The 27,718-nt window shown below is 46.3% G+C and overlaps 1 protein-coding gene across 2 annotated transcripts in view; it reads right to left on the bottom strand.

Annotated features, from left to right (window-relative positions):
* The window catches only part of MAD1L1 (mitotic arrest deficient 1 like 1), a 371,406-nt gene that overhangs the window by 35,399 nt on the left and 308,289 nt on the right, over positions 1–27,718 (bottom strand). The window contains exon 18 of one of the 2 annotated variants that reach the window (XM_064520179.1): positions 413–640. The exons of the other annotated variant lie outside the window; for it this stretch is intronic. Coding sequence (XP_064376249.1) covers positions 428–640 — 213 coding nt within the window. The 3' untranslated portion in view covers positions 413–427. Of the gene's footprint in view, positions 1–412; positions 641–27,718 lie in introns of those variants that run through there. 2 annotated transcript variants of the gene reach the window in all.

The raw sequence follows: 27,718 nt of genomic DNA, 5'->3' as shown, positions 1-27,718 counted from the left end.
CTGTGAGTCTCGAGCAGTCAAAATTATTTTGGAGGGAGGGAGGATGGAAGGATAGATGAAGCAAAATATGTTAAACCGGGCAACTTTTCTTTTTAAAATGGCACCTGTGTGTCAGAGCTTGAGCATTTGGATTCTTAGCACGAGTCTCAGGGGAGAGAGACCTGGGGGGGAGCCACTGACTCACACAAGGGATGCAACTTTCTCATTCTCACATTCACATAGGTGGAACAAACATAACCCCCTCATCTCTGGCAAAAACAGATATTTGTAGATATTTTACCTTCAGATCAGTATGACTGCAGCATGTGGATAAACACAACCACACACACATGTATTTCCGACTCTACTATATACAGTTGATTCAACTAGCAACCCTACAAATTTCTCCTCCTGTCCTTTTTGTTGTTGCCTGCAGGCACCACCAGGGTTAATTCCTTTCATCCTGTGTGTATCTGGGTTGGTAGGAAGAAACTATCCAAACCTGCCGGCACATGAGCAGAGCTTCCCTGGAGAGGGTGCAGAAGGCTAACTCTTGGGTACCACCTTTTAATGACTGCTGGCCGGGGAGGATGGAGCACGATGCAACGGTGTGAGCAGAGCCCTCAATAAAAGCTGGAAGGTGGGCAGACCAGAGCAGCACCTGCAAAAGCGGAGAGGTAGAGGAGCAGACTGGGCTCCGGCAAGCGCCGGGCAGAGGCCAGCACTGCTGGGGCATCCCTGCCTTCCCGGTCTCGCCTGCAGCCCTTGTCATCCAGTCAAGTAATGCCAGCTGCCTTGTGCTGCCAGCTAAATACATCAAAGAGGGTCTCTGAGAAGGTCTGAACTCGTGGGAACCCACTTGAGCCAGGCTAAGGTGAGACAGAAATGTGGAGTGAGAGTCCCAGGTTCACAGTAGTTGGACCACAGGGCTTATGATTAAAGAAGAAAAAAGGATGCCCAAAGACCATCATTAGACTCCCTGGGAGCCTGTGTTAAGGTCAGAGACACAAAATACCCACAGATCCAGCAGAAATAGCATTTTGTGTCATTCATATTTATAGAAAACCCTGAACCCAACTAGGCCTTTATCAGCAGATTATGGTTTCAGAGGCCAGAGACTTGTGAACTTGAAATAAAAAATATACAGACATCCCTGTCCCTCTCTCACTCCAGTGGCCTTACAGCAGGTGTACATATCTGATTCAGCTCTTTCTCTGGAGGCTATTAATTTTTGGCTCTGTATGTACAGTTCTATTACAGGCCCATCCATAACCAGCCTGTAGAGCGCTTGTAACATAGCCAAGCAGCGTATTTTGAAAACAAAGGGTAATTGCGCTAAGTTCTCAGAGTCAACTTTGCACCAGCATGATATGGCACGCTACTGTCCAGAAGAGGCAAAAGCACTGCTGCTCCAAGAGGCCCCTGGTCTGCAAACCAAAGAAAGCTGAAGGAGCACAGAAAGCAAATGCTCCCTCTGTCCACCACGCCACACTCTGGGGTCAGGTGTCCTGCTCCAGCCACGCATCTCCTGCGCGGAAAGCAAAATATGCCACTCCCCGGCTCCCTCCTCCTTGTCTCCCTGTCCCCTTGCTCTGGGTTTTCATATTCACAGACGCATCCCTCCTGCTCCTGGGAAGTCTCAGCTGCAAACGCAGCAGTACCTGCCTGGAATTGAAAAGCTGGACATTACCAAGTAGTCCAGCTCTGCTGACTTATCATTTTGCTATCACCTATGCCTCATTATCATGCAGTTTCCCTCCAGGCCTTGGCTTTCTCACCACCTTCCCCCCCTTCCTGGCTCCGCACCTCTCTCCCCTTCTTATTAAACATGGGCTAGATGATATCTCTCAGTCCTGCTCTCTCGTCCCCCACGTTCCCCCTATTGATTATTTCCTTGGAGCTCCTGCCTGCTACTTCCCCAGCACCGCGTTTGACCTTCCCTGGGAACAAAACAGAGCAACAATGTCAGTGGATTCTCAGCAACGCAGCAAAGAGAAGCAGCCACTTCAGCTCACTCCCATTTCACAGACCGAGGGAAAAAGATGGAAAACTTGGTCTGAAAAGCTGCAAAGGAAGCGATCAAAATGCAGCGTTCTAACTTAATGGCTCCTGCCTTGCTCCGAGCTGACGGCATGCCCTCGCATCACTGATGTGCAGCTCACTCCAAGTATTTGCCGTGCCCCAACGTACTTCCTTCCCTATTGTATGGAGATGCTGGAGCTTTTTAACTTGCATATTGACTGGCATAGAGAAACCCTGGGAGCTTAATGACATCCTGCAAATTCATCATCACTTGAGCTGCCAAGATGCTTGTAACAACCATCCCACATACTCTTGCAAGGATGACGTTGGTGCTACACGTTAATGGTCTCAGAAATCTTCTGGTTCAACTTGCAGTTGTGAAGGTTTCCTGTTTCTATGGTAAGGTGAATCCAAACCTGGGTTTTGCAGAGCACAAGAAGAAAAAAAAAAGCTTAAGGATCACTTGGGTTTCTGGGAATCAGCGGAGTCAAGGGTAACAACCTGGACTGTGAGAAACACACCGTCAACAGAGGGGTCAGCAGAACAGCAGGACCACGCAGAGCTGACGGGAACCACCGCGCTAACACACTGGGTCGGGGGAAAGAGCTCACTCAGGCACAAAAGGAAGAACTTTAAATAAAGATGAAGCGGATGCAGTTACATTGTTGCAAGGCCAGTCAATTCAATCTCCACCTCAGAGGTTACCTGAAGCGAGACCTTTGCAGTGGCCTTTCCCAACCCCTCCATTTCTCACCAGCAGGTCTTTTCATCCTCGAGTATCTGGACTATGAGCCCTTAAAGTTTTCCACTTCTTTCCTCACATTCGGTATGTTCACACGTTCCTTTAACCTGACGCTGACCTCTCTGTTTCTTGCTCCCTGAATCCTCTCTGTCACACCTGTGCCAGGGTGCAGTCCTCAGTGTCCTGCTCCATCACCCTGCCCCTTCCAGGGAAGTTTTTCCCCTCCCATAGTCAGCCGCTGCTTCTGTGCACATGATTTCCAGGTCTGCTTCCCACCTCTCCTGTTGTTTCTCTTGGCTCTCTGCTTAGATACTTCAAAAGCATCTCTCAAACATTTTATTTTAGTCTGGACTCTACTTAATGCTTTTCTGCCAATTTCAATTTGGAAGTGCTCAGCAAATCCCAACACCTTCATCTTTTTTGCCTCCTAATCCTGCTGTGCTCCTCTTCTCCTCCAGTGCTGATAACTGCATTCTCTTTTTGGAATAATCAATATCCTAAAGGATTAGCCCTAACAGTTAATTTATGACTCCTCTGAAATTGAGCTCCTTACGCAGAGGGCAGACTCAGCTCGGTGCTGACGGTTCAGCTGTAAGACACAGCCCATTTGGGTTGCTCCCTCCTCGGGGCAGAGGAAGGGACTAGATAACCTCGTGTTCAAGCTCTTTCCCCTGTTCTTCTGTTCTAAACGGCTACAAAATGCCATATGGATGGATGTTACCATACATATTTATGGGGTCTGAAAGCCCCCAAACATGAGGAATATGCACAGCTGGTGCTTTCTTATGCTAGGAGAAACATCCATGCACAGGCAACTAGTACCACAGCACAACACAAATTAATACTGGAGACTTTCCTGTCAAGCGGCTTTAACCGCCACGGGACACATCTCCTCCCTTCCTACGCACGGTCCCCTCCGTTTGCCATCTGCTGGGCAAGACCATTTCACTATCAAGAGCATAAAACCGCCGTACGGATACAGAGCCTACGAAGCAGACAACATAAAGTTAGTCCTGGACATCAGAGAGTTTCATTGATTCGAAGTCACCCAGATACCGCCTGACACCGACCCAACGAGACCACATTTCCAAGCCCTTACGCGGCTGCTCGTTTGTTCACAGCCAATTCGCTCTGAACGAGTGCACTTCTGACAGCGAGGAAACGGAGGAGGAGAACGCTGTTGTCTCCAGAAGGCGATTTTATCAGAGGCAGTAACTGAATAGAGCTACGGCTATTGCTGTCTCCTAGGCTCACAGAATTTAAAATTTAGAAAGGTATCCAGGTGACACTGTATGATTTAAAAGTTAATTAAACTGAGTGATATAGTATAACAGCCCCAGGTGTTTGTTTCAAGCTAGGCTGTTTCTACAGCATTTAGAAGGAAAGAATGGGGGGAAAAATCTAATAAAAAACCTTGTGAGTGTTGCATTAAGAAGTAATCACACTGTTAAATCATTCTGGTTCTGGAGCACTTCTAATACCTTCAAATCTTGGCAATTCTCTCAAGCTCCAGCTCATTTCCATTGTTCTGTTTTTGTCCTTCTTGGAGCTGGCAGGTTTTTCCTTTTAAGAACCCCGCGAGAGATCTGCACAGCCCAGCAGTGTGTGCAGCAGCCTCGGGGCTTTGTGCATCAGCTATGTCAACAGCTACACCTTCGCTTGAAGGCACGTTGGATCCCTTCTGAGCGCTAATGGATCAGCTGGAACTGTACCATCCCTTCCACGCTGCTGCTTGGTTAGAAAAGAAATAGCCCAAAGTGGGGAGACAGCGTTGGGGTACACAGTGAGGGCTGAGAGACCTTAGCAGAATAAAGAGAGCAGGTCTCTTATATAGGACCATATCTGTCCCCAAGGCCCCACTGACCTAGAATCCTCTTTTGCAGGATTTTTGTCCCGCACATCTGCCAATCATCTGACACTGGTCCAACAGCAGACTCTTTTCCCTCTCAGGAATTCACCACCTTTTCTTCTACAGGTTCTAAAAATCTTCTAAAACTTTTGATCTTCAGATCTCCACGGTTCCCCCCCAGCCAAGGATCACCTCTACTCAGCACTGCTTAGAAAACTGCCAAAAGCCATGTGACATGGTTGATCAAAAGGAGAGAGATGGGGTCGTGGGGTGGCATGGTGGGGTAAAAAGAGAGAAAGGAGTTTTCAAGGTCACCAGCACTCATGAAAGGCCCCGAGATATCTCAGAGGGCATTGCATCTATGAGTGCTCCTCTGCATTCGAAGGAAAAGCCCACTTTTCCATAATTCGCCAGGTTAATAAATGACTCCCTCTTCTCCCTACAGCCTCTCCTATTACCAATTCTCATGCAGTGTGCTGGAGCCTCCTTTCACTATTAATACCACTCACTGTGAAATGTAATTACCAGCTCTATCACAAAGCGTCAGGCACATTTATCCACTGTACACACTCGCTGACTCCAGATCACATCAGTCACTGGCAGGCTTGTTCTGACAACGTTGCCCAATGGAAAAAGCGTCTGCAAAGGCTCCCAGCTAACTTAGGCCACTTAAGCAGAGTGCAGAACTGTTCTGTGGTTTGAAAATGGGCTCAACAAGTGAACACAAAAACAAGGAGCAAAGAGAGATACTTAATTTAATACAGAGTCATAATTTAAATCCGAAGAAAAGAACAGTGATAGGCAGTGTGAAGTGTCTGGCTGGAGAAGATGGATGAGTAAACGCTCTAGAAAGCAATTCAAAATGATCGAGTGAAATGAATGGCTCCCTCCTCCAGGCTGACACAAGCAAAATCCCTTGTTTGCTTTATGCTTTAACTCTTGCCATTATGTTTTGATTAAAGCCAATACAAAGCTCACTTACTGTCCCTTGCCTGTGGCTTTCTTCTTCTCTTCCTTTTGACACCCTTCTGCAGCCATTCCCTACAAACATGCAGGATACCAAGAATTCGGACTTTTCAATTCCTTCCCATTTGGTGAAACAGAAACTCTCACAAAGGGCAGGGACTCAGCCAGATATCTACCTGCTTCAGCTTCAACTTCAAATAAAGATCCTATTACTTGGAAGAGAAAATAATACACATTCTCACTGATGTCCAACTGACTCTGACAGTAACTGCCTCAAATTCCATGGGGCTAGAGGCAGTCTCTCCTGTCCTGTCTGAATATCGAGTACGCGCTTTGAAGGCAGCACCTTCATTACACTCAATATTCTTGCAGCTGTTTAAAAGCAGGCAGCCTATGCTTATGATGGGAAACATATAAAAGCTGAATTTTATTTACAATTCAATGTTACCATTTGGCAATGAACAAGAAAATAAAGCCAGAGAAATGCAACTTAAAATACTTGTGACAAAGTAAAATCAGAATAATCACCATACTTGAAAAGGAATAGAGAGGAACCAAAATAAACAGGATTAGTTATGTTAACTGCTTATCCATTGGTGTGTCCCCAACTTTTAGACTATAGTGTTGTCATGCATGGACCATCCCCTCGTGGTTTAGACCCTTAGTGCTTTGGATCATCTTTCAAAATTCAAAGTAAAAAATGGAGCTTCTTCTAGGCTAAGGCAACCTCAGAGCTCCAGTCCATGCACGGCAAGAATCTGCATCTTCGACTGCCACCTTCACCAAATGATCCCCAGATACATTTGCCTTTTCATTCTTCCCCTGAGGGGATCTAGAGCCTGAGCTCAGTTTCCTCAGTAACAGCATAAAGCCAGCTAATGATCCGCACACCAGTGACTTCCACTGCCCGGCGGTTTCCTAGGCAGAGCCAGGAGAAAGGTGTCTTGAAAAACAAGAGGAGCTTTGAGTTTGCGTATTTTTTTTTTAAGAAAAAGAAATGAAGAAAGAAAAGGAGAGCTTACAAAAATGTTAGCAGTTCTAAAACAACACAGTACTAATCTGCTGGGGATGAGCAAGGAAACTAGTTAGGCATCTTCCAATTAAAATAAAGCATAACGGTGTAACCTGCTATGGCACATTTGCCCTACGTGCACACCAAAGCAACATTCAGGATAAATCTCTGTATTCTTAAAAGTATAATAGCACTCCCAGGAGCCTGGAAGGATCAGATGTTCCTCTTTCCACATGACTGTTCTCTTCAAGTACTGAACAAATGCAACTGGTAGAAGAGAAGGGAAGGAAACAGCTGAACTTCAAACCTTCCCCACACTCCCATAATTTTGGTGCTGCTTTCAATAATGATTAATTCGTGGATCATCTACTTCTAATTTCACACAATAATGATACTTCCTGCTTTGATTCAGGCCTTTTTAAGCATGATGGTGGCAGATGGCAGGCTATTACACAGCATGGCCATACTGCAATGGAAGCAGGAAGGATTTTTAACAAAAATAGCAACTCTTCAAAATCAAAAAGGTGAGGGCTCATAGAAGAGCTATGATTTTATTTTTACACCTCCAACCAGTTATTTGAATGCATTATGAATGCTGTAAATATACTCAATGGATATAATGAAAATACATTATTAATTTTCACTCATTATTAATGAGCTTATAAATTCACAACTGATGGAGCCATGACAGTGTGAGGGAAAGGTCATGAATAATAACTGGAGATGAATAATATATGCACAGTTAGCTTACAGGATCCTATGCTCATATGACTGCAGTGCTTCATGTTTATTTAACCTGGCAGCACACTGACTTTTTATTCTTTGCTGGATAATAGCAGAAAGAATTGCAGACACTAGAATCTCTATTAATTCAACATAACAGATCACAGTGAACAGCTGAACCTTCTGCAGGGAGGCTAGTGTAGCCTAACACTAAAAACCAGGGATCCCCTTCTCTTCTCCATCACTGTTCTTCCTCCACGACATCTTCGTGCTTCCCCTCATTCGCTTTCATTGCCAGCACATGGAGAACGTCAGGTTTGGAAAGGGCCACAGCTGACCCAGAGATAAACTCGAGACGAGCTCGCGTGGCAGGCGAGGGTGACTAACCTGAGATCAGCGGAGACATGCCGAAATCTCTGGCGGTATCTCAATTTGACAAACAAGGGGAGGCAAGCCTTGCGCTGTGTGCACATACAGACAACTTTGTTTTGGTTCCATCTGTTAGGACTAATTTGTTAATTATTAAATAGATAATTTATCATTGCTGCCTGCTTGATCTGTGTTTATTACCCACTGTCTGAAGCAAAGGGAGTGCTGTGTGAATAAAGATGGGATTAATTAATAAAGAAAAGTTCAGGCAACTGCGAACTTGCGGTGGCTGCTTCCAGTCGCTATCTAAGCAAATAGGTGCCTGGGGGATGGGGGAAACATCAGAAATTCAAGTCTCTGAATGTCAAATTTCCTTCCTTCCCCCCACAAGCTAACTGCTGCTGGATGATGGAAGGCAAACTCTCTCTGAAGACATTCACCTTAGCACTTTCCAACCAACTTCTTCCAAGATTGAATCCAGCTACTCCATTAATCACAAATTGTGAACAAGCAGTTCTCCAGAAGGTTTGTTCTGGTCAGCATCCTTGTGTCATTCCCAGCTCTATGGACAAGAATTGTGTCACTGTCACCTCGTTCGGGAACTCTGTACAGCAGAGTCAAAGCAGCAGATCATTCGTCCTTGGACTTGGAGCAGGGACCCAAGCTCTGCTTTTCTTCTCTCAACTGACTGGCCGGTGCCCATACTTCTCTTCAGGTCCTCACACACCGTCAGATCCAAGTTTTCGTAAGGCTGCTTCAGTAGCTGCTCCCTCCTTATTGCTTTAGTCTTAGAAATTTGCACTTGTCATTCCTCAAAGGGAATCTCAGAAGTGGCAGAATAACCAACATCCGTGCGTCAGCCTCACCCAGCCGTGTGTTACTGCTACACTGCAGTACGGAGGAGCTGCACTTGTGAACCTCCAAAACAGATGATGGCTGCTGTTTTCAGAGCTTACTAGAGTTGTTATTTTTGATGAAGGAGATGATGGGAGAAGAGGAGAAAAGGGCTGAAAGTGGTGACAGTAGGAAGCAAGATGCTTTCAGAAGCTTCCTGATACACTGAATCTTGCATTCCCACATCTCGTACAGTAAAAGGCAAAGAGAAAGACACACCTGGAATCCACCTTACTTCATTAATGAAAGGCGACTGTTCAACCAGTAAAATTCCAAAAACGAACCTGACAAAATGAAATGCCAAGGAAAAGACAGCCAAGGAAAGGCTATTTACAGCCAAGAAACAAGACAGCCAAGGAAAAAAAAAAAAAAACTTCTTAAATAAGCCAGCCTATGCAATAGGCCACAGGCAAAATAAATACCAACATGCATAAACATACAGGAAAGATCCTGAAATACAGACACCCAAGAAACCCGAGCAAGTCATTCCCATGCTATCAATTGATGCTAAGAGCCTACATGCAAGTGAAAACCTGCAAAGAGCCAAGTATCCAACTCACCATGGTATTCAGTCTTCTAAGGTATCGAGGGAAATCAAAGCAAAGAGATGGTAAGTTATTTGATCAAAGACACACTTCAGGTTAATGGACAGGCCACAAACAGCAATCATGTCTCCAGTCATGCAGTCTATAAAGGAGATGCATCATGTTTGGTTCATGGTAGGAAAAGACCTTCCCCATAAAAGGAAACAACTTTCCCCATAAAACTTATTCAGCCAGATCTTAAGAGAGATTCAGGTGACCTTTCGGTTAACTGTTGCTCTACTATAGCTCTGTGCAGCTGCTTCTCCACTACCTCAACTGCTCATGATCAATTTAACAAGTATTTTGTACAAACAAAAGTTTTCTTGCTAAATAAATTACTTATGACAGAGTAAGCAAAAACTTTTTAAAAATGCATATTTTGATATGATTGCTTTTTTAATTGGCTGGTTTAACACTTGTATTTAGATTTCATTTTTAACTTGATTATCCTTACCACAAGGTCAGGCTGCTGGAGACACAAATCAGCCCTGAAGCCTCCAGCATTTGCTACCAGGCCTCCCAAAGGAATCCACTTGGTGCTTTAGTGTTCCTCCAACTCCCTTTCCCTTTGTTATTACTATTATTTAAGAAAGTAAGATTAAATATACACCAACAGCAGATGTACTTTTCCCAGCTCTCCATTAGTAATTTTAAAATGAGATGGTGCTCTGGAGCCCTAAGCACTAATCACAGCTCCGACAACTCCTTTCCCTAATGGCCTAAAGGAAATCTCCACCCTACCCCAACTGTCCTTACCCATAAAACAAGCGATGATAACAACCAGCCAGGAAGGTATGCCAGCAAGTGGATTAATTATGTTTGGGAATTGCTTGAAAGATGAATGCTACGAGCTGGGACAAACAAAGCTATTGCATTTTCAATCCTGTGACAGTACACACACGGTGCACCCAGGCTGGTGTGATGACTGCCTCCAGCTGCCTCCAATGTAAGGTAAGCTTGCAGCCCGGTTAGTATTGAAGCACAGGAAAGCCATTTTCTTTTCTGCAGAATTACCTAGTTGTTAGTAAAGGCTGCCACAGCTTTCTCTTTCCTACTTCAGAAGAGCCTTATATGTTCTTCTACTGTTTCTCAGTACCAATATTTGCACCATCAGGCGCTCTGCTCATCAGCAGTATCCTTGATTTCTCATAGGTTCACAAATTGTGAAGCTCAAAAGAACCGTAAGAATCAGCCATCTAAGCTGATGAAAAGCACAAGCTAGTGAATTAAGCAAAGCAATTCCTGCATCAGGCTCATAATTGCTAGCTGAGTTAGAACATTTCTTGTACAAGAATATCCCATCTTCATTTAGGCACTTCAAAGTGATGGTGAATCCCCCACGTACTGAGATAAATAGTTCCAATGGTTAATTACCCCTGTTGTAACAAAAGCATTTCCTTATTTCTAATCTTTCCTGGTTTCCACTTCCAGGCATTTGATCTTGTAATGCTTTTGTCCGATGGATTAAAGAGCTCTTTACTAGCCGAAATCTTCTTCCCATATAGGAACTCAGACTATGATCAAGCTACTTATTAACCTACTCTTTGTTAAGTTAATTAGAAGCAATTTCTTCAGCCTCTCACTGTCATTAGATCTTGAGGTGAGGCAAGAGAAGTAGATACTGCCCAGCAAGGAGTTCACTGTTTTTTGGAGAAAACTGGGCTAAAATAATAATGTAATAAAATAGAGATGCATGTGCTATGCGTGTTACACTATCCATCATGTCTCTGCATTAGCCTGTCCTGCCTCCTCTTGTCCCATACAGTCAATGCTGGCAGCGAAGTTGGAAGTTGGTTTCAGGCTGACCTTGTGCATCTCCTCGAAGATCACTGACCCTGTCTCAACAGAGACAGAAAAGGATGGAGGCAGCCTCTGGGAGATTCTGCTGGAAAAGCCAACAAGGGGCTCAGTGCTTTTTGTCAAGAGGCTGTGTGCTAAGTTGGCACCAAGGCCCTTTGCCAGCTGTTCTCTCCTCCCAAGACTGCTCTGCTTTCTCCTGCCCGCATGGCAAATTACCTACACAGTCATCTCTCCTCCTAGCACTCATGGGAGCTCTTGAATCACTTCTCCTCTCTCCTCCCACTTCTCTCACACACGTGCCTTTTCTTCACTCTCCTCCTTGCCAAGTTGCCTTAAAGTTGCATTTTCTCCCCTCCTTCTTCTCTTCACTCTCTTCGTGGGAGGACTATGGGGCAGGTGCCCTCCTCAGTGTGCCATCTCGACCCTCGAGATCTCTCTTCTCCCCAGCTCCTGCTCTTAAGAAGATTTGATCTTTCTGCTCTATCAGTGAAGCTTTTTCAGTTCTCACCACTGCTGTTAGGTTACATGAATATACCTCCTATCCGAAATACTCCAAACCCCGGCTCAACATGAACTCCCCTTCTCCTTTCCAGCCATTTGCAACACTGCTGCCCAGCTGCTCAGCCCTGCTACGCCTCCGGTTGTTGTGTATCAGAGCAGATCTAGCCTCCAAGCATCAATGTAAGTGTGCACATGCTGCGGCACTACGCCAGGGCAAAACCGCTTTGCTACCTGTGGGATCTCTATGCCACATCTTTCTGTGAGTCACTCGCGGGGAAAGGCAAAGAAAGGTGGGAACAGCTGTGTTGTCTCCTTGAGCCTGATTCCTCCCACATTCGCGCTGGCACAGAACAGCATCTTTTCAAGAAGCATCTCCTTCTAACTTACGCTAACCACTAGTTACTTCATTTATCATTAATCGTCTCACCTCTGCGGACTGGAGTGCTGCTGCAGACGTATTTTGATTTACTCAAAACTGCCTGGTACCAGTGGTTTCGTTATGCTTGTGCTGGTGCTCAACAGCGGCGTGCCAGTTATGACAGAGCGTGATGCCCAGGGAGATATTTGATGGGGAAAACAGTGAGAGAAATCCAATAACTTGCCATGTAAAACTATAAATACAAGACAAGAGATGCTAAGTAATTTAACAGCATCACACACCAGATGAATGGGTTTCAGGTGGAGAGAAGGAGGATCCACTCTATGGCACCGAAGAATAAAACAGCTGGGAGACAGTAAGCAGGCTGAAGGAGCTGGGAATAGCTCACACTGTCTCCCTATCATCTCGGTCTCATTTCTGGGAATCAGGCAAACCTGGGATGAAAGGCTGGGGTCACCTTGGTGTAAAGAAAGCAGGAAAAAAAACCTGTCAGCAAGCACCAGAGGATGCATTTAGCAAACAAAAAGCCTGCCATTGTTGCTTTTCTCTGTCTTCTGGTACATTCTTCCACAAACAAAAAACCGACATTTAGCACAACCGTTCTCAGCTGTACCGGGCAGACAGTGATTTTCAGACACTGCTTTAGCCTCTTCAGGGGGTAGGACTCAACAGCTGCTTTCTGTGTTTTTTCCCCAGTTATTACCCACAGAGATTTCTCTCTCCTCCAGCAGTAACAAACAACGCTCGGCACACACCCTGTTTCCTCCTGGCGTACTCGAGGGGTTTAACTGGAAGCGAATTTAGTGCTGATAGGAAGAACTAATGGCAAGCAGTAAGGGCGAAACTCCACTTATCCCCCGAACAAGCATGGCGAGGCAGGAGAGACAGGATCGGCCGTGCCAGAAGAGCATAACATGCTTCGACTGCCCGTGGATGGGGCAATCTCAAGTCCCTGCCTTTTCAGATAACAAGGTTAAAAATGACCATGGTGAACCCTAGACCACTGACCGCTGGACACAAGGCAGCGGTGCTTTCCATTTCATCCCTATATCTCCTGCTCAACAGGAACTAGATGGGGGGAAAAAACCCTTTCTGGAGAGAGAAACTAGTGCTCAGTGCCAATGGTTTTCTGTCACTATTGACCAGGGCCCAGACCTGGCCTGGTGACCTTCAGGTGAAAAGGTCTGGTCTCTATTGACTGGTCCTCTGGCAATGCAAACACCGTGAAAGAACATTTTTTCCCATCAGTTTGGGTTATGATTTACTGGAAAGGGGTTGAAATTCAATCAAACCAGCATCTCCATCATCACCTCTCTGTGATTTCGTCTCAATGCCCTGATAATTTCACGGAGACAATCTGCAAAAAAAGCAAAGCCCAAACCCAGCACGATTAGAGACTGTCAGATACATATTTCCATATGATTACTCTCCGTAATTGGCTGTCAGACCACGAAGCTGCCACTCTCACACGCGGCTGCGCAGACAGAGATCCTTCCAGGTGCAGAAGAAAGTGAACTCCACCCCGCCGGCGCGGCCGAAACTTCGCCAGCACGGCCAAAACTCCACCGACGGAGCCCAGGGAGTCGCGGTAAACGCAGGAGGCCGTTAAGGAAGTCAGCACGTTTCCCATGGAGGGCTTTAGGCAATAGCAGCATTGGGAAACGCAAGAAATCAGTTCCTAAGAGTTGGTTCTCCTCAGTAGTGTGAGTACTCTGGACATAAATTTTGTTATATTAATGAGTCACAGCGGTCACATAACCTACTGTTCCATCATTTCTGCCTTTCTAATGGCTCCTCCCGGAGATCTAATCTCAGTAAAATGCTGGAGGAGCCTCTCAAACGGCCATGTTTTACTGCTGTCAGTCTATCACTGGTTCCTCATGCCAAAGGGCCACAGGGGAATAATCTCTTACTTCGGAGATCAAAGTTCTGTATTAATGACCAGGAACTGCTGCTCACCCTGATGCAGACCGCCAGAGAAACTTGCTGCCTCTCAACAGCCAGAAGTCTCGTTTGTTTATAGCAGCAGCATTAATCTAGTCACCAGCTTCCCAATACGGTCGTTATTTACTATTTGTTTAGTGTCCAAAATGCAACAGGTACTTGTGAGGACATGACGGAGGCAGAGTCCCTTCCTTGGAAAGCTTCCAGGCTAATAATAGAAAAAAGCCCTGAAAGGAGATGAATGGGGACTGTATTGACATGCAGGATGGGTTTGGATAGATAAAGTATTCAATTGCTTCTCACTACTCTACTCTCCACAATGGTATTTTACACAGCTTCCTATATGCATGTAATACATGCAGTGAGGTGGTTCCTTCATCTGGATGTGGAACAGGGTAGAGAAGGGAAGAAAGACGGCAGTGAAAAGAACAAACAGCTGGAGAGACAGGAAGGATAAGAAGCTGGAAGACCTTGGGATGTTTGACCACATCAACAGTGTCCAATTTTCACCCGGAACCACGGTTTCCCACGCAGAACCAGAATGCTCCCGTCCTCGCTTCATTTTTGACTGGTGGATGTTAAAAATTTGGCAGTTCTCTTCCAACTGCTGCAGGAATTGTCCTATCTCTCCTGCTTTCCTCTGCTACAAACTAGAAAATTGGCACAATCTTCCCAAGAGAAGACTCCATATTTTTGGACTCCACAAAAATGAGGACGTACTTCGAAGCTCTCAAGCACTTCTTTTTTAATTGAAGTGCTGAAAAGTGCTTTAGAAGAAGCTCGGGAGCATCTATCTCTATTTTACACAGGGCAGTGGTCTTCAATCTATAGCTCAACAGACAGCTTACAACGATTTAACATGAGGTGGCTAAGAAAAGCAAACTGGTTGTCACTGTCGGTTTACATCCACCAGACAGCATTCATATCTCCATCAGGAAATACTTAGATATCTGTGAGCTAAAAACAACTTACACAGGTTACATCCCGTGATTTCCAACCTCAGAGAGGAGCCACAAATGGAAAGGAGGTCAAGCCTTTGGGCAGCCCTGCTTCACTCTGCAATGACGCACTGGAACAGCATTCCCGGGCTACACACGCCCAGTCTGCACCTCAGCAGTGCTCAGGCAGGTTATGCTGCCGCAAAGAAAATCAACATTTAGGACTGTCTCTTAGGCAACTCCACCTTCTACACCAGTCATCTGAACACTTCAGTGTTTACATGGACAGTTCAGGTAAATACAAGCTCTGTATGCACTAAAAAGAAAAGCGTCTCGATTTAGAGAGCCAGATTGGGCTCTCCCAGCAGCCAGAAGTGCTTATCTGGAAACTGCAAGATTAAATAACTCCAGAAACTGGGCTTCCATAAAGGAGATAGGCACTGTATCTATTTGGGGTTTATTGACAGCATTATAGGCCACATGCAAGCTGCCCTGTGTTTGCCTGTGGTCTAGGGCTGCCTGTTAAAAACTATTTTAGAAAATATTTAGTGCACTTCTGAAGGCTTGGTGAGTGCTGGCTGACAGCAGACTCTGAGCAGAAAGGGCTGGGACAGCCCAGAAGACTCGAGGGGTCAGAAGCAAGAGAAAACACCGTTACGGTGCAGACAGCCCCGTTAGCAAAGGCTAGCAGGAAGGAGTGGGTAAACATGAAGATTTTTGATTTTTCTAACAACTGGAAGAACTATTGCTTTTTTTAGCAAGGAAATCTGCTCTTTGCAGTGTTAGCATGGTCCCCCCTCTCTTGCCTCCCAGAAACCTTCCTCCCACGACAGCAGCATCTTTCACGCTTTAGGGAATTGGCTGCTTTCCTAAGACACATTTGACACTGGTCAACACGGCTGTGCTGCAGCCAGCGGCTCTTCTGCCTCTGCCCTGCTCCTGGCACGTGCCAGTGGACCAACCCTCCGCAAAGCACAAATCCAGCGCAAAAGGCGGCTGCTGTACATGAAGGGAAGCGTGAGCTCATCCAGAGAAGGTGTCGTTTCTGCTGGGATGAGGCAGCGTGCATGGAAAGCCATCTGCCGGGAAAGAGCGCTGTGCCCGGCCTCGCTGGGATGCCTCCTCCTGTTTGCCACTCTTCTCATCTCTTTGCTGGACTAGTTTCAGACAACTGCCTGGCGCTGGCTGCCGCTCCACAGCGGCACCGAAACCCCATCATTTCTAGTTCTCTCCATCATCCTTTATGCATTCCCTGCCTGATGATTCTCATTCATTTGTTCGGGTGGCCAAAAGCCTACCAGTCCTGCTGTACTTCACCCAGCGCACAGCTGCCTCCCGCACTCACTCGGTGCAGCTCTGCCTGACGCATGTGACAAGCCCAGGATCACCAATTTAGAAAACTGTGACCATGCTTCGCTCCTGCCACTCTGCTACACAGCTCATGGATGGGAAGAGCCAGCAGAAGGATAATGAAACAGGAAAGAAAGGTATAACTTGAAGAAATTGTACTGCTTCTGCTCCAAACATCACAGCCTACATCTCACAGCACTTCACTGGGGCCTCTTCCAAATCCATACACGCAGACCTGGACATTTCTGGTTAAAAGCTTCCCTGCCTGGGTCCATTACGACTCCAACGAGACCCTTGCTTAAAAGGAAGACTGAGCTAACAGAAGGCAAGGTTGGAGGTTGCATGGTTTAATGGATTCGGGAAGAGAGCTGGGACATCGCCAGTCCCCAGTGATGTGTGAGCTCCCTGCCAGCACACAGTCCTCCACTCCCAGGAGAACAGCAGCCTCTGCACTGGCACGTCCTCTCCGACAGAGCGAAGGGAGGCTGCAGCTGTGCACACACATCTCAACCGTATGGAAGAGAATGTGTAACAGGCACCAGCGCTAGCACTTAAAGAAGGATACCGTAATGGCAGAGGAAACAGTGTGTTTAGCTTTTTTGTTCCTAGCGAGCAGTGTGACCTTTCTGTGTGTGCCTGGAGATATCTAGTGCCGCAGAGTTTGGATAAAGAGGGTCTACAGAAGGGGAAAACAGCAACAAAAAAACCCCAGTGGTCTACACAGACAAAAGCACACACAGAAGGCAAGGGAGCAGCAGATGAATTTCATGCCTTGATGCAAAGGCTGCATCTAAATAACATACAACACTACATTTCCCTCCTGGCTTCACTACCTTGCACTTTGAAAGAAATCCATATGGTTAACTTGGCAGCAAGAACGGGCCTTTGTGATTTTCACTGAGCTAATGGGAGCCAATAATGTTACCTGTATCTTGGAGGACAGCGTTCCCACCCATCCCAATATTTGTCTAATAAAAGGTCAGCCCTTTATGGCATCTATTTGCAAAATTAAGAGCCTCTCTCTGGCAGCTAAATGCTTGCTTTAGATTTGGAATTACTGTAATTAAAGTTACATTGTGCTCGGATTGGTGCCAATCACTGCAGAGCTCCAGGCACGACCTGCCGACCTGCCGTTCCCAGCACCATGCGCCTGGGCGTCCCACTCCATTAGCTCCAGGGAATTAGCTGTCATTAACGAAGAGATGCACACTCCTTCGTGTTGTCAAACCGCAATCAAGCAGGTCACAGGTGAAGAATAAATACTTTCAGAACAAGCCCAATTACACCATTTACATTTCATTACAGAACCTGTTTAATCCACTGATGGGCTCCCAAGTTCTTCTGCCTAATAAACAGCATTTCAGAGGAATTAATAGGCCCTGCAAAACATGCTAATTACACTCTTTTGCATTGCATTTGCAATATTGATTTTAAAGTTGCCACTTCCCCCTCCACCCTCCTTTCCCAGCCCCAAAGCCTCAACTTTCAGCAAAGTACACTCCAACCAACCTAATTACTGGTGAGTTTAGAAGCTAATGCGTCTCTCTTGTCAAAGCTCAGTTCCAGCGAAGGCCAAGCTACAGTGAGGGATTTTCACGTCCATAACTTGTGCAAGTTCCTCCAGACGACCGCTGGAAACAGCTGCTGAATAGCAATTACAGGCAGAGAGCAGGCATCAGCAGAGGCTTTGCCATAGCAACGGCGCCTGGCTGGACCCGCTCCCCAAAGACGCCTCCTCCTCGCACAGACCACAGCAGCGGAACGGGTACGATGACAACACAACCACCGCAATCGCATTTTGATTCGCAACCAAACCTATTTGATGTTCTCCTGGGCACTGAACTGTTTAAAAACAAAAGGAAAGTTTATTTTCAAATTGCGGGCCTCAGCTAAACCATTCGGAAGAGAAGAACAAATCAGACGTGCTCGCGAAAGCCACCGTCTGGCTGCTTATTCATCCTGACTGTTTTGCCCAGCTCTTGCCACTGGCTTTTTGTTCCCTTCCTGCTCTGCGTGCTCATTCTGCCCTCCCCTCTGCTTCTCTTAAAACATTTTTTTTTTTTATATTCAGTGGGTTTCCTTTCCAACCTCTGACTTTGGACCTTGTCTCAGTGGTTGTCCCTCACCACTGTGGCTTTATCCAAAGCTTACTGACAGCTAAACACACCCAGAGGAGGTGATGGAGTGAGGGACAGCAGCGTCTGCAGCGAGCCTGCAACGAAGGACCAAAACTTCCCATATTTAATTCCTTTCTTAACAACAAAGAAGGAAAGAAAAGCCAAAGGAAGTCACTCCTGTGTTATCAGAAGATAGGAGGATACAGACCGACAACGAGCTGAGGTGACGTGAGGGAATGGAGTGGTCTCATCCAGACAGTCACCTCTGATCGGCCCCGCAACAAAAACAGCAGGCAGTAGACCTGAAGAATAAGGCATGGGATACGACCTAAACAAATGCAAGTGAAAGGGCCAAAGATCTACTCCTTCATCTACTCCTGCCTCTCAGAAACTTTCTCCAGGAAATAATATGGTTTTTTGAGGGAACAGATACGGAAGCAGACGCTGCAAAAATCAACATAAGGAGCAGTCAAAGCTTAGTGAAGATGACGCGCTAATCAGATGCATTGTCTCTTCTCTGGTAAGCAGCGCAACTAAGAAGCTGGGAAGATGAAAGACAGTATATCCTCAACTGTGCTAAGAGCAACACAAGTACAGCACATGGCCAAGGATTTCACCTCTGGTGTACCTAGTTTACGTGAATGCTCATCCAGGAGCAAGTTATTGCACCAGTCAAAAACTTTTTTGTTAGCTCAGTCATCCATGTAACCCTCTTTTTGAAATGAAGAGCAGATGTTTCCAACTGCTCCAGGTAATCCACGGTATTCACTCGCCTTCCATCATCTGTTCAGGAAGCCTCATGGTGGAAAGGGCCCACCAGCTTCCCGACACGCTCTTTGCAAGACCCAAGATGCCTCCACCTTGCGTGTACACACTGCCTTTGCCAGCGTGAACTAGCACATCTGGCAGGCAGGAGGCAGCTGTGATAACAACAAATGCCAGCAGGCATCCAAAACATGGAGGGAGCTTGGCTGGCATCTTGTACTTTTTTATAACATAATTACGGTGTGTATGGGATTTCTTTTCCCTCTCAGAGATTTCAGAGAGATTTAGAAACTTTAAGTGATACAAATAATACACTGGGATCACTTCCCCCTCATAAGTACCAAGCTGGATTAGTTAGTTATTGTCTGGAAAACACTTGGAAGCATCACTTATGCTATTAATCACAGCCCCCATTTAACACCACTTACCAACACTGGGACAGTCTAGAAAGGAGATAAAAGTACCAACTGCATTTTGTTAAACATATGGGGGTGGGGGGGGCTTTCAGTAGGTACAATGTAATTACATTGATATTTGCCAAGAATTACCCTTACTCTTATAAAAATGACACAAGACATCAAAACCCACGAGCAATAATTCTGACTCCTCTGCAGGGCAGACCCTTAAGGCAATGAGACGTGTCTTACAGCGTGAGTTGCCTACGGCTGGCTCCGAGACGGGTGCTTCAGAGAAGAAAAGAATTCTGACGTGCTCCACAGACTTTTACTTTTGGTTCTTCATGGCAGGGCTAACCCAGCCTAACCTGCTTAGTTTGCAACAGCAGAAAGGTGAGACCACCTCTAATTTAAAGTGATGGAAAAGGGAACGGAGAAAAAGATACAGCCAGCTATTTGAAGCTCAGCCCTTCTCCTTCTTAATTATCCATAGAAAGTAACAGCTCACTGTTGCTATCTTTGTTGCACAGGTAAGAGTAAAGACAGGCAGGAGATTTTTGCCCAGTGGTTACAATGATTAATGTTTCTAAACAGACATGCACTTTGAAAGCGCCATTACAGAAAAAAGAAAAGTTGTTGCTTCATATTTTCAACCCACTATTTTCCCTGGGCATTGAGCCAGTGACTGAAGAATGAGGAAAGCTGCTATTTAAAGAGTTATCTTGAACTGCAAGGTTCGGTAATGAACATGACTTGTTACAGTCCCCTTCACTAAAATCAGGGGCAAAGGAAAAGGCATGGTTGAGCGCTCTTCAGAGCACTCTGTCCTCAATCAAACTCAGAGGAGGAAGCCCAGTGGTATGCTTCTGACAACTGTCTCTCCAGCCCAGCTTCCCTGGTGGAACGAGAACAAACTTTTCTCCATCACTGCCAGGAGACGACCAGGAGCTGTTCAGGCCCAACTTACCTTTCCTGTCTGTTGCTGTCAAGGAAGATGCAAGATTAATCTGTTGACTTCAAAGAGCAAGACACAGCACCTTTCAGTTTTTATACCAGTTACTAGGCTATATAAAGCTACCAGTCTCATAATTGTGAAATAATACATATTCTACAGGGGGTCACAATGAGAAAAGAAAAGGTGTGAACTTCCATGAAGCCAGTGTTCCTACCTCATTAGTTGTTGCATTAGCTCTGACAACAAGTCCTGCCAGAGCTGGGATGCTAAATGTATGCTAGAAAGGCTCCTTCCTAGGAGATACTAAACATGAGTTGGAAGAAGCTCCTGCAAAACCAGCTTGCAGGCTGCCTGGGCATGGCTAGTTGCTCTCAGTTCTTATAATACCTCGTCCTGCCCCCATACCATTTTCAATAGTTATTTCATTGTGGGAAGTGGGAGGACAATAAAGGCCATGGATTTTGTTTCCAGCTTTGCCTCAGGAACATCGATGTTGTGGGTTGTTGCTGTAAAACCCACAATTCCAGTGTGACCTCCTGCATCCAGGGTTTTCTGCTATTATAAACTCTGCAAAATAGCATGCTGTGCCCTGCCCATAAGGCAGACAGACAACAGACTGTGGTCTAATTAGAAAAGACGTGCTTCCCACATTCTCTATAAAGCTGCCTCAGCCTACGAGTAAGGACAAATAAATAACTGTCAGGGCTAAGAGGCCTAGAATCATAGAGGAGGGAAAAAATCAGAACTGGATCTTCTCAGATCTCATCTCAGTGATCACGAAGAAAGCATGAAAACAACTGTGAAGACACACAAACCGAGTTTCAGTAAAGCCTATTCCTTTTTCACAGACTCAGGCATGCTCCACCTCACAGGCACTGTGCCTACATCTTGGCATTTTTCTATATTTCCCAACTAATAAGAGGTACAAACTGCTACAGGTGATTAATTGGAATATTTGATCAGCAGAAGACGACCTTCTGCATTTTGATGTTCCAGATCAGCATAAGATGACATGAAGATCAGGGGAAAGAGGAATGAATAGCTGAAGATAAGGGTGAGAAGAGAAAGGGAACACAAGGAGATAATCAACAGGGGGACCTGGAGAGAACGACCTAGCAGGGGTGCAGATTGCAAAGCTGGCACTCAGCACCATGTCTGGTCACATCAGAAACTTGCTTATGATGCTCTCTGAATAAAAGGTGTTACAAGGATAATCTCCAGGAGCACTTGGTGCATTACCCACATGGATCACAGTCAGTCATTAAAAAACTCCTGAACCTGGAGCCCTCCAATTTTGCATCCCCTTCCATATCCCCATGGGGGTACACTCACTCCAGACACTCTTCTGCCCTTCTTTGAGAGACAGTTGTGTCACTGGGACCTACGCTATTCAGTTTTACCAAGCCACTGCCCCACTGTGTTGCTGTGGCTGAGAAAACCCTAAGAATCTACAGCACATAGATAGGACTAATCCCAAGCGACAGTTTCCAACACAAAACATGAAGAACAAGCTGGAGTTTCCTAAATGACCTCAGCTTAGTCCCTCCATTCCTTCCTCAATGACTGAATGACCATGCAGGCATCTGTTCAAAATTCATTTTCATTAATTAATTTTGCCTTTCTGCCCACAGACCTGGGGCAGGGCCTGTCCCCTGGACATCCAGAGGGCATTTGACTAGTTCACTCTGACAAGGAGCCTGCCTCTGCCAAGCGACAAGGCAGCATCCACTGGGGACGAGGCAGTGCCAGCTCACACGTATCAGCAGTACCGGATGTCAAATGTCACTCCTCGTGCGTGACATGCACTTGACAGAAACACTGATGTTTTCAGTGCTCTCTTTCATTTGGTGAGGAGAGAACATGGGCTGGACTCGAGACCAGGAGGCTGCTCAAAGCTTTTCCCACAAGAACAGTGACAGCAGGAGCCACCATATGGGATGAGACAAGAAGCAACTTTGCCTTAGTCCTTCTGACTGAATAGGACTAATCAGGCTGAACTTGGTGTCCATCTGCCGACCACTCAGATCACAGGCTACTTTATCAAGAAACTTTCCCCATGAGCTGGCAGGACCATGCACACATTCGGTGGGAGGGGAGCACCATCTAAACACTCACACGCTCCAAGGCTTCTCCTGCCCCACTCTGAAGGCAATTGCTTCAGCTCTGTCCTAGAGGGATCCCTGTCTCTGGAAAGGGGAAGGCAACACCATGTCGTATTCCTGCCTCCGATAACTGATCAGCCTGGATATGCATCATTTGAATCATAGAGAGATTTATTTATTCCAAAGGAAACGTCTCCACTTTGGAGGGACTTTGAAAGACTCAATCCTCCCCAGGTCCTGCCCAGCTTCCAAGGGGCCATTGGACATCTCATACTCATGGCTGCATTGTTTTAAAGGGGCAGCAACCTCATTGCAAGTGTTTAGAGACCTTGCTGAGCAGAGGTCAGCAAGAGAGCTCCCGTCGAAGGAGCTGGCTTTGCTTTGCCTCAGTTTCTCCTGCTCTTGAGAAAGGCAGCCAAAAAGAGCTGGTCCCTGAGCCTTTCTGATGGAGCTGCCACAGCATGGAAAGGAGCTAGCCCTGGGGAGGTGAGGGGACATGACCTACAGAGACACTGGCTCATCACCACACCATTGGCTGAAAACCCTCCAGCATTTGTCTCCTCCAAGTCTGCGTGTACACCAAAGCACCAACCTGAAGCCTGGAAGCTAAGTCCAATGCAGAAGGTGCAAAATGCACCAATGCAGTAGATTACAGCAAGAGCCCTGACCCAGACTTCGGGTCACTGCAGTTTGGTCTCCATGACATATTTGCACTCCTATCCTGTGCTGATGTGGCTAGTTAGGGAGCTTATCCATGCCAGATAAGTTGATTGCTTTCTGCAAACAGCTTATCTGCAGAGAACTGGACTAAACCCAAACTCATTTCACATGGGTCACTGACCAAGAGGGCAGGAAGTAATGACTTCTCATCTCTATCTATACAGACTGGATTCAAACCACTGATCTACAGCACAAGTGAAACCACCCAGTTTCATCCCCAGTCTCCTGAGTCAAAGGACACCTCCCTCCTACCAACACCACCCTGGTGACTGTGTCAGAACCAATGGAGATATTTCACTCTGCAATGGCTAAAGGAAATTTCCCCTTTTATAGGCTCAGCTGTACAGGAAAGTCTCAGCAACTGCTCATGTGATTCAGCTGTTGCCCTGAATCCTACCAAGCTTTTCTGCAGGAGAGGCTGAGAAAGCAAAAAAACAAAAAAGACAAAAGGTTTGTGTCCTAAATAAAAACATATTTAGCTTTCTAAGGTAATAACAAGGCAGAGCAATATGCAGCCAGGTCAAAAAAACCCTCCGGAGAGAAAGATCTAGGCCACAGACTCTGATATCAGCCACTGCAATATGTCGGTGTTATCTGAAATTTGCGGGTAAGGCCCCTCTGACCACTGAGCCGGCTGGTTGCTACCCTTTGCTGAGCATCCTTTCTACAGGTATTTACATGTTCATGGGTTGCAGGAAGCAGCTCTAAATTCTCCAAGAGAAAGACGGCATGTGACCAGGACACGGAGCGCTGCGGGCTACCCCGCTACCTTCCCAGTGCACAGAGTCGACAGACCGCGCCGTGTCTGCGCAAGAGGCGCCTATCGATTTGACAGCCAGCATCAGGCTGCTGAGCTGCAGAAGATCCCTTTGCTAATTTGTGCAGAATCTGGAAACTTGGAGAACAGCAATCCATATTCTATACTCTCTTGGATCCACTGATGCCGCTGTTACAAGCGCTTGCTGCCTGCCTATTTATCTCTGCCTCAATAACATGCAAACTAAAACGCCAGTGTAGTAAGAGACAACATCGGCAGACAATTTTATGGAGGAAAACTCTTTGAGGTTATTCGTCTCTACCCTCCCCAAGGGAAATCATTTCAATGTTATGAGCAACAGCATTGCTGAAGAGAACATGCAAAACCTGGAAAATGCATCATTTTATCAACAGGACCAAGGTCATCCAAACCCAGAGATGACTACATTCAATATTAATATCTCCCTTTCTTCAAGCAGGGTTTGAACCTCTTGGTTACCAACGGTTCCCCAGAGAAATGTCTTCCAGTAACTTTGATGTGAACTAATTAAGTTTGCACAGCTAATAAGTGCCATCTGCCTGTCACAGCACTGCCTGAGACTCACAGAATCGGAGAGGGTAGGCTCTCCTCTCGCAAAGCACCTGCGGCACCTCTCTCTACGTCCTCCTGCTTTTCCCAAGCCTGATTCTGACCGGGCAACTGGCAAGGACAACAATTCACTAGGGCAGAACTGCAGAGATACGGGCTCAGATGGATGTTTTCCTTCTGACACGTGTGACGAGCATATTCGAGCCTCAGTTTATTCTCTTTTCCAGGAACTCCATTTCTTTCTGCTGTTCCAGCCCTAAGCTTTTGTGTACAAGATTTTAATGAGGTCCACTCCACTGATACAAAGGGCACATAAACCACATGGCTCAATTTATTTCCACGCGCAGCATCCAAGATCTACTCCTCAAAACGAGTTTGAGAAGATATATTAAGAGTACAACCCCAACTGGTAAACAATACCCATTTCTAGACCGGCCTCAGCAATCCAATCAGCGAAGACATTTAAGGACGGTATGTACAATATTGGAAAATGAAATTGCTTTGGAAAAAGAAAAACCTCTCCTTGTTTATTTGCCAGATAATGACAGGAGAGACAACGCCAAGCATAGCCAATCCGCCTGACAGTGTTCAGGGAGATGCTCCTTACGTGGTGGTATTGCCTTAACTCGTCCCACCCTTCGGTCCCACCCCAGCCCCAGCAACCCCTCCGGATGCAGCACAACACCCCGTGCTGTGCCATCAGGTAAGCTGGTGTCTCGCTTTTATCTCTCAATACAAAATGTTCTGAACTTTGCACTTTTCTGTCTCTGGAGGCAAGGATATGGTGTGGAGTTTTCTTCCTCTTGTAAATATTTGCTGTTGAAAACCACTTTAGTGTAAAACTTCTCTAAGGAAGAGGTGAGGAGCTAATGCTTTGTTGCATTTGGAACCGTCTCCTGCGTCATCTGCAGTCCTTCGCTACTATTTTTATAGGTACTTTCAAGAAAGATTGGACGCTGTTCTGCATGCAGAAATAGGCAGATACAAAGTAGAAAGGCAAGACACCTCAGCAAGCAAAACCTGGAGCGTTACGCCTGCACTTGGGAGCCCCAGACTCGGTTCCTTGCTGTGCCAGACTCCCTGCAGGGTTTTGCTGCCCGGCTTACGACGGCGGCAGCAGCGCTACCCGAGAGCAGCCAGGCGTTTCAGAGATGGCGAGTCACAACAGGATCGGAGCCACATAAACCCACTAACAGACCCCCCAAAACCTTGAGAGGTTCTTTCACCGGCAGATCCGAGCTTCTTCTCCACCAGCCCGAAGGACCGCTGTTAGTCCCAGCCGGCGCCTGGATGAGCTGCCTTCAGCACGTCATCTAATCCCACCTCACGCTCTGTCCCGGCCCTTCCCCCCGTGAACGTCCATATAATAACTGAAAAATCTGACAAGGCTAACTTTAATCATATTCTAACCCGGGCTGGTATCATTAATCTCGCAGCCACCGATGGGTAATTTAATTAGGGTGCATTTGTAATGAATTACAATCATCATTTAGCACTATTGTTCCTCACAGGAGCAGAGGGGAGTCAGAAAACTGGCACAGTTGATCTTCTTAATTACACTCGCGCATGACGCATGCCACCCCCCAGCCCCAGCCTCTCACTGCTGGTTTTCCAGATGAACAACGTGAGCATCAGAGACCCCACGCGCTCAGCTCCGGCAAACGCCTCCGGCGACGCTCGCCCAAGCAGCGGCTACGAGCGGCGCCGCGAAACGGGGCCTCTGACAGAGCAGGTGTCAAACGCGGCGCCAACGGCTCCAAGCGGAAGCCGGGAGAGAAGCTCAAACTCAGTATGCAAAGCGCTCATCTTAGCTCTCTTTCTGCGAGAACTTGCAACGCTCTCTATCGGCTACAAACATCTGATGTAGACATTAAGGTACAGCCAGACGCTCCAAGTGACTAAATAGATGTGTTGTAAGTCTAGAAGTACCCCAACGCTGCACCCAACTAAGGGACAGCTATTTATTAAAACATGCTGGCTTGAATGCTGTATAGCCAATGCGGTAGCCACACTGAAGGCTGCTGGTCCTTAAGAATGTTCTAACAGAGAGAGAACAACTTGGCTCACAGCTTTAAACCCATCTCTACAAAACAGTGTCAGAAATTTCCAGCAAAAAACACTCGTCTCCGGTCAGCGCCTTCATTGCTCTGTGCGTGACGCGCGGCAGCGAATGCTCAAATTCATTCAGACGTGACCCCAGTCTGCGAAACAGGACAATCTGTTGACGTGGCTGTGAGCCAACCTACCTGCTCGGTATCTCTGTGCAGAACATGCAGACTCCTTGCCACAGAGGTGGGTGGTGGCCTCCTAGCTCTGGTGGCAAGGCCAACCTGCCTTTGTACGAAACCACTCCAAAGAGCTGCCCAATTTTTGTTGTTCTCAGTGAGGTATTTTATACAAACTACAGCAGTTCCTGCTCATAGGACTCCGGGAAGACAACCTCCACCTCTTCTCCAAGAGGCTGGTCAAGACCCTCCTCTGGCTGTTTTGGATGTCAGTCTCCACTCCCGAGAAAATTTGGTTATTTAGACCACAGTGTCAACAGGAGGCATGGACATCTCCCAGCTAGGATACTGGCTGGTTCCTAGTTCTGGCATGTTCCTATGAGGAAGGAGAAGTGAGGTCAGATCTTGAAAAGCAGAGCAGAAAACTGAACCACGTTTCCCAGAGTCTGGGCCAGTGGCCTATAGTAGAAGGCAACACAACCTTGCTTCTTCTCACTTCAACCACTTTCTCTAACCAAGACTTTATGCCAACTCCATCTGAATTGAACAGAAAGTGTCCCAAAATGTTTTTTTTTTTTTTTTAATTTTGTCAGACAGCATGAAAGACTACCCATGCGGAATTTGCCTTTAAATCAAACAATTCCTAGGCCAGGCACAATGCAGTGTTTTTTGGCAAACCTCTTTTTTAAATAAGGGTTTGAAAAGGAGCTTAACAATTTGGACTGGCAAGCCATAGGCCTGCGCCAGCAAAATGAGCAAGGAAAATCATTAAATACAGGCATAAATCCTCCATGGCAGTATAATATGGTAAGGGAAAAAAGTCCACGTGGCTCAGGGCAGAGGATAATCATGCCTCTGTGATTTGTTAGCGTTCTTTCCAGGAGTTAACACAACAGCCGGATAAAGAAAATCTGCTGGAAACATTTTTTTAGACTTTTCAAAAGATTATTGGGAAAAGCATCTCAATAAAAAGGATCTTCAGGATATTTAGCAAGTGCAGAGAAGGAGGTAAAGCATTATCCTGGGTTAATCTGAGCAGGCA

This window comes from Dromaius novaehollandiae, chromosome 14 (genome assembly GCF_036370855.1).
Source record: "Dromaius novaehollandiae isolate bDroNov1 chromosome 14, bDroNov1.hap1, whole genome shotgun sequence".
In the NCBI taxonomy this organism is placed as follows: Eukaryota; Metazoa; Chordata; class Aves; order Casuariiformes; family Dromaiidae; genus Dromaius; species Dromaius novaehollandiae.
The sequence above is the reverse complement of the archived record's forward strand: the minus strand, read 5'-3'. Positions and strand labels throughout refer to the sequence as shown.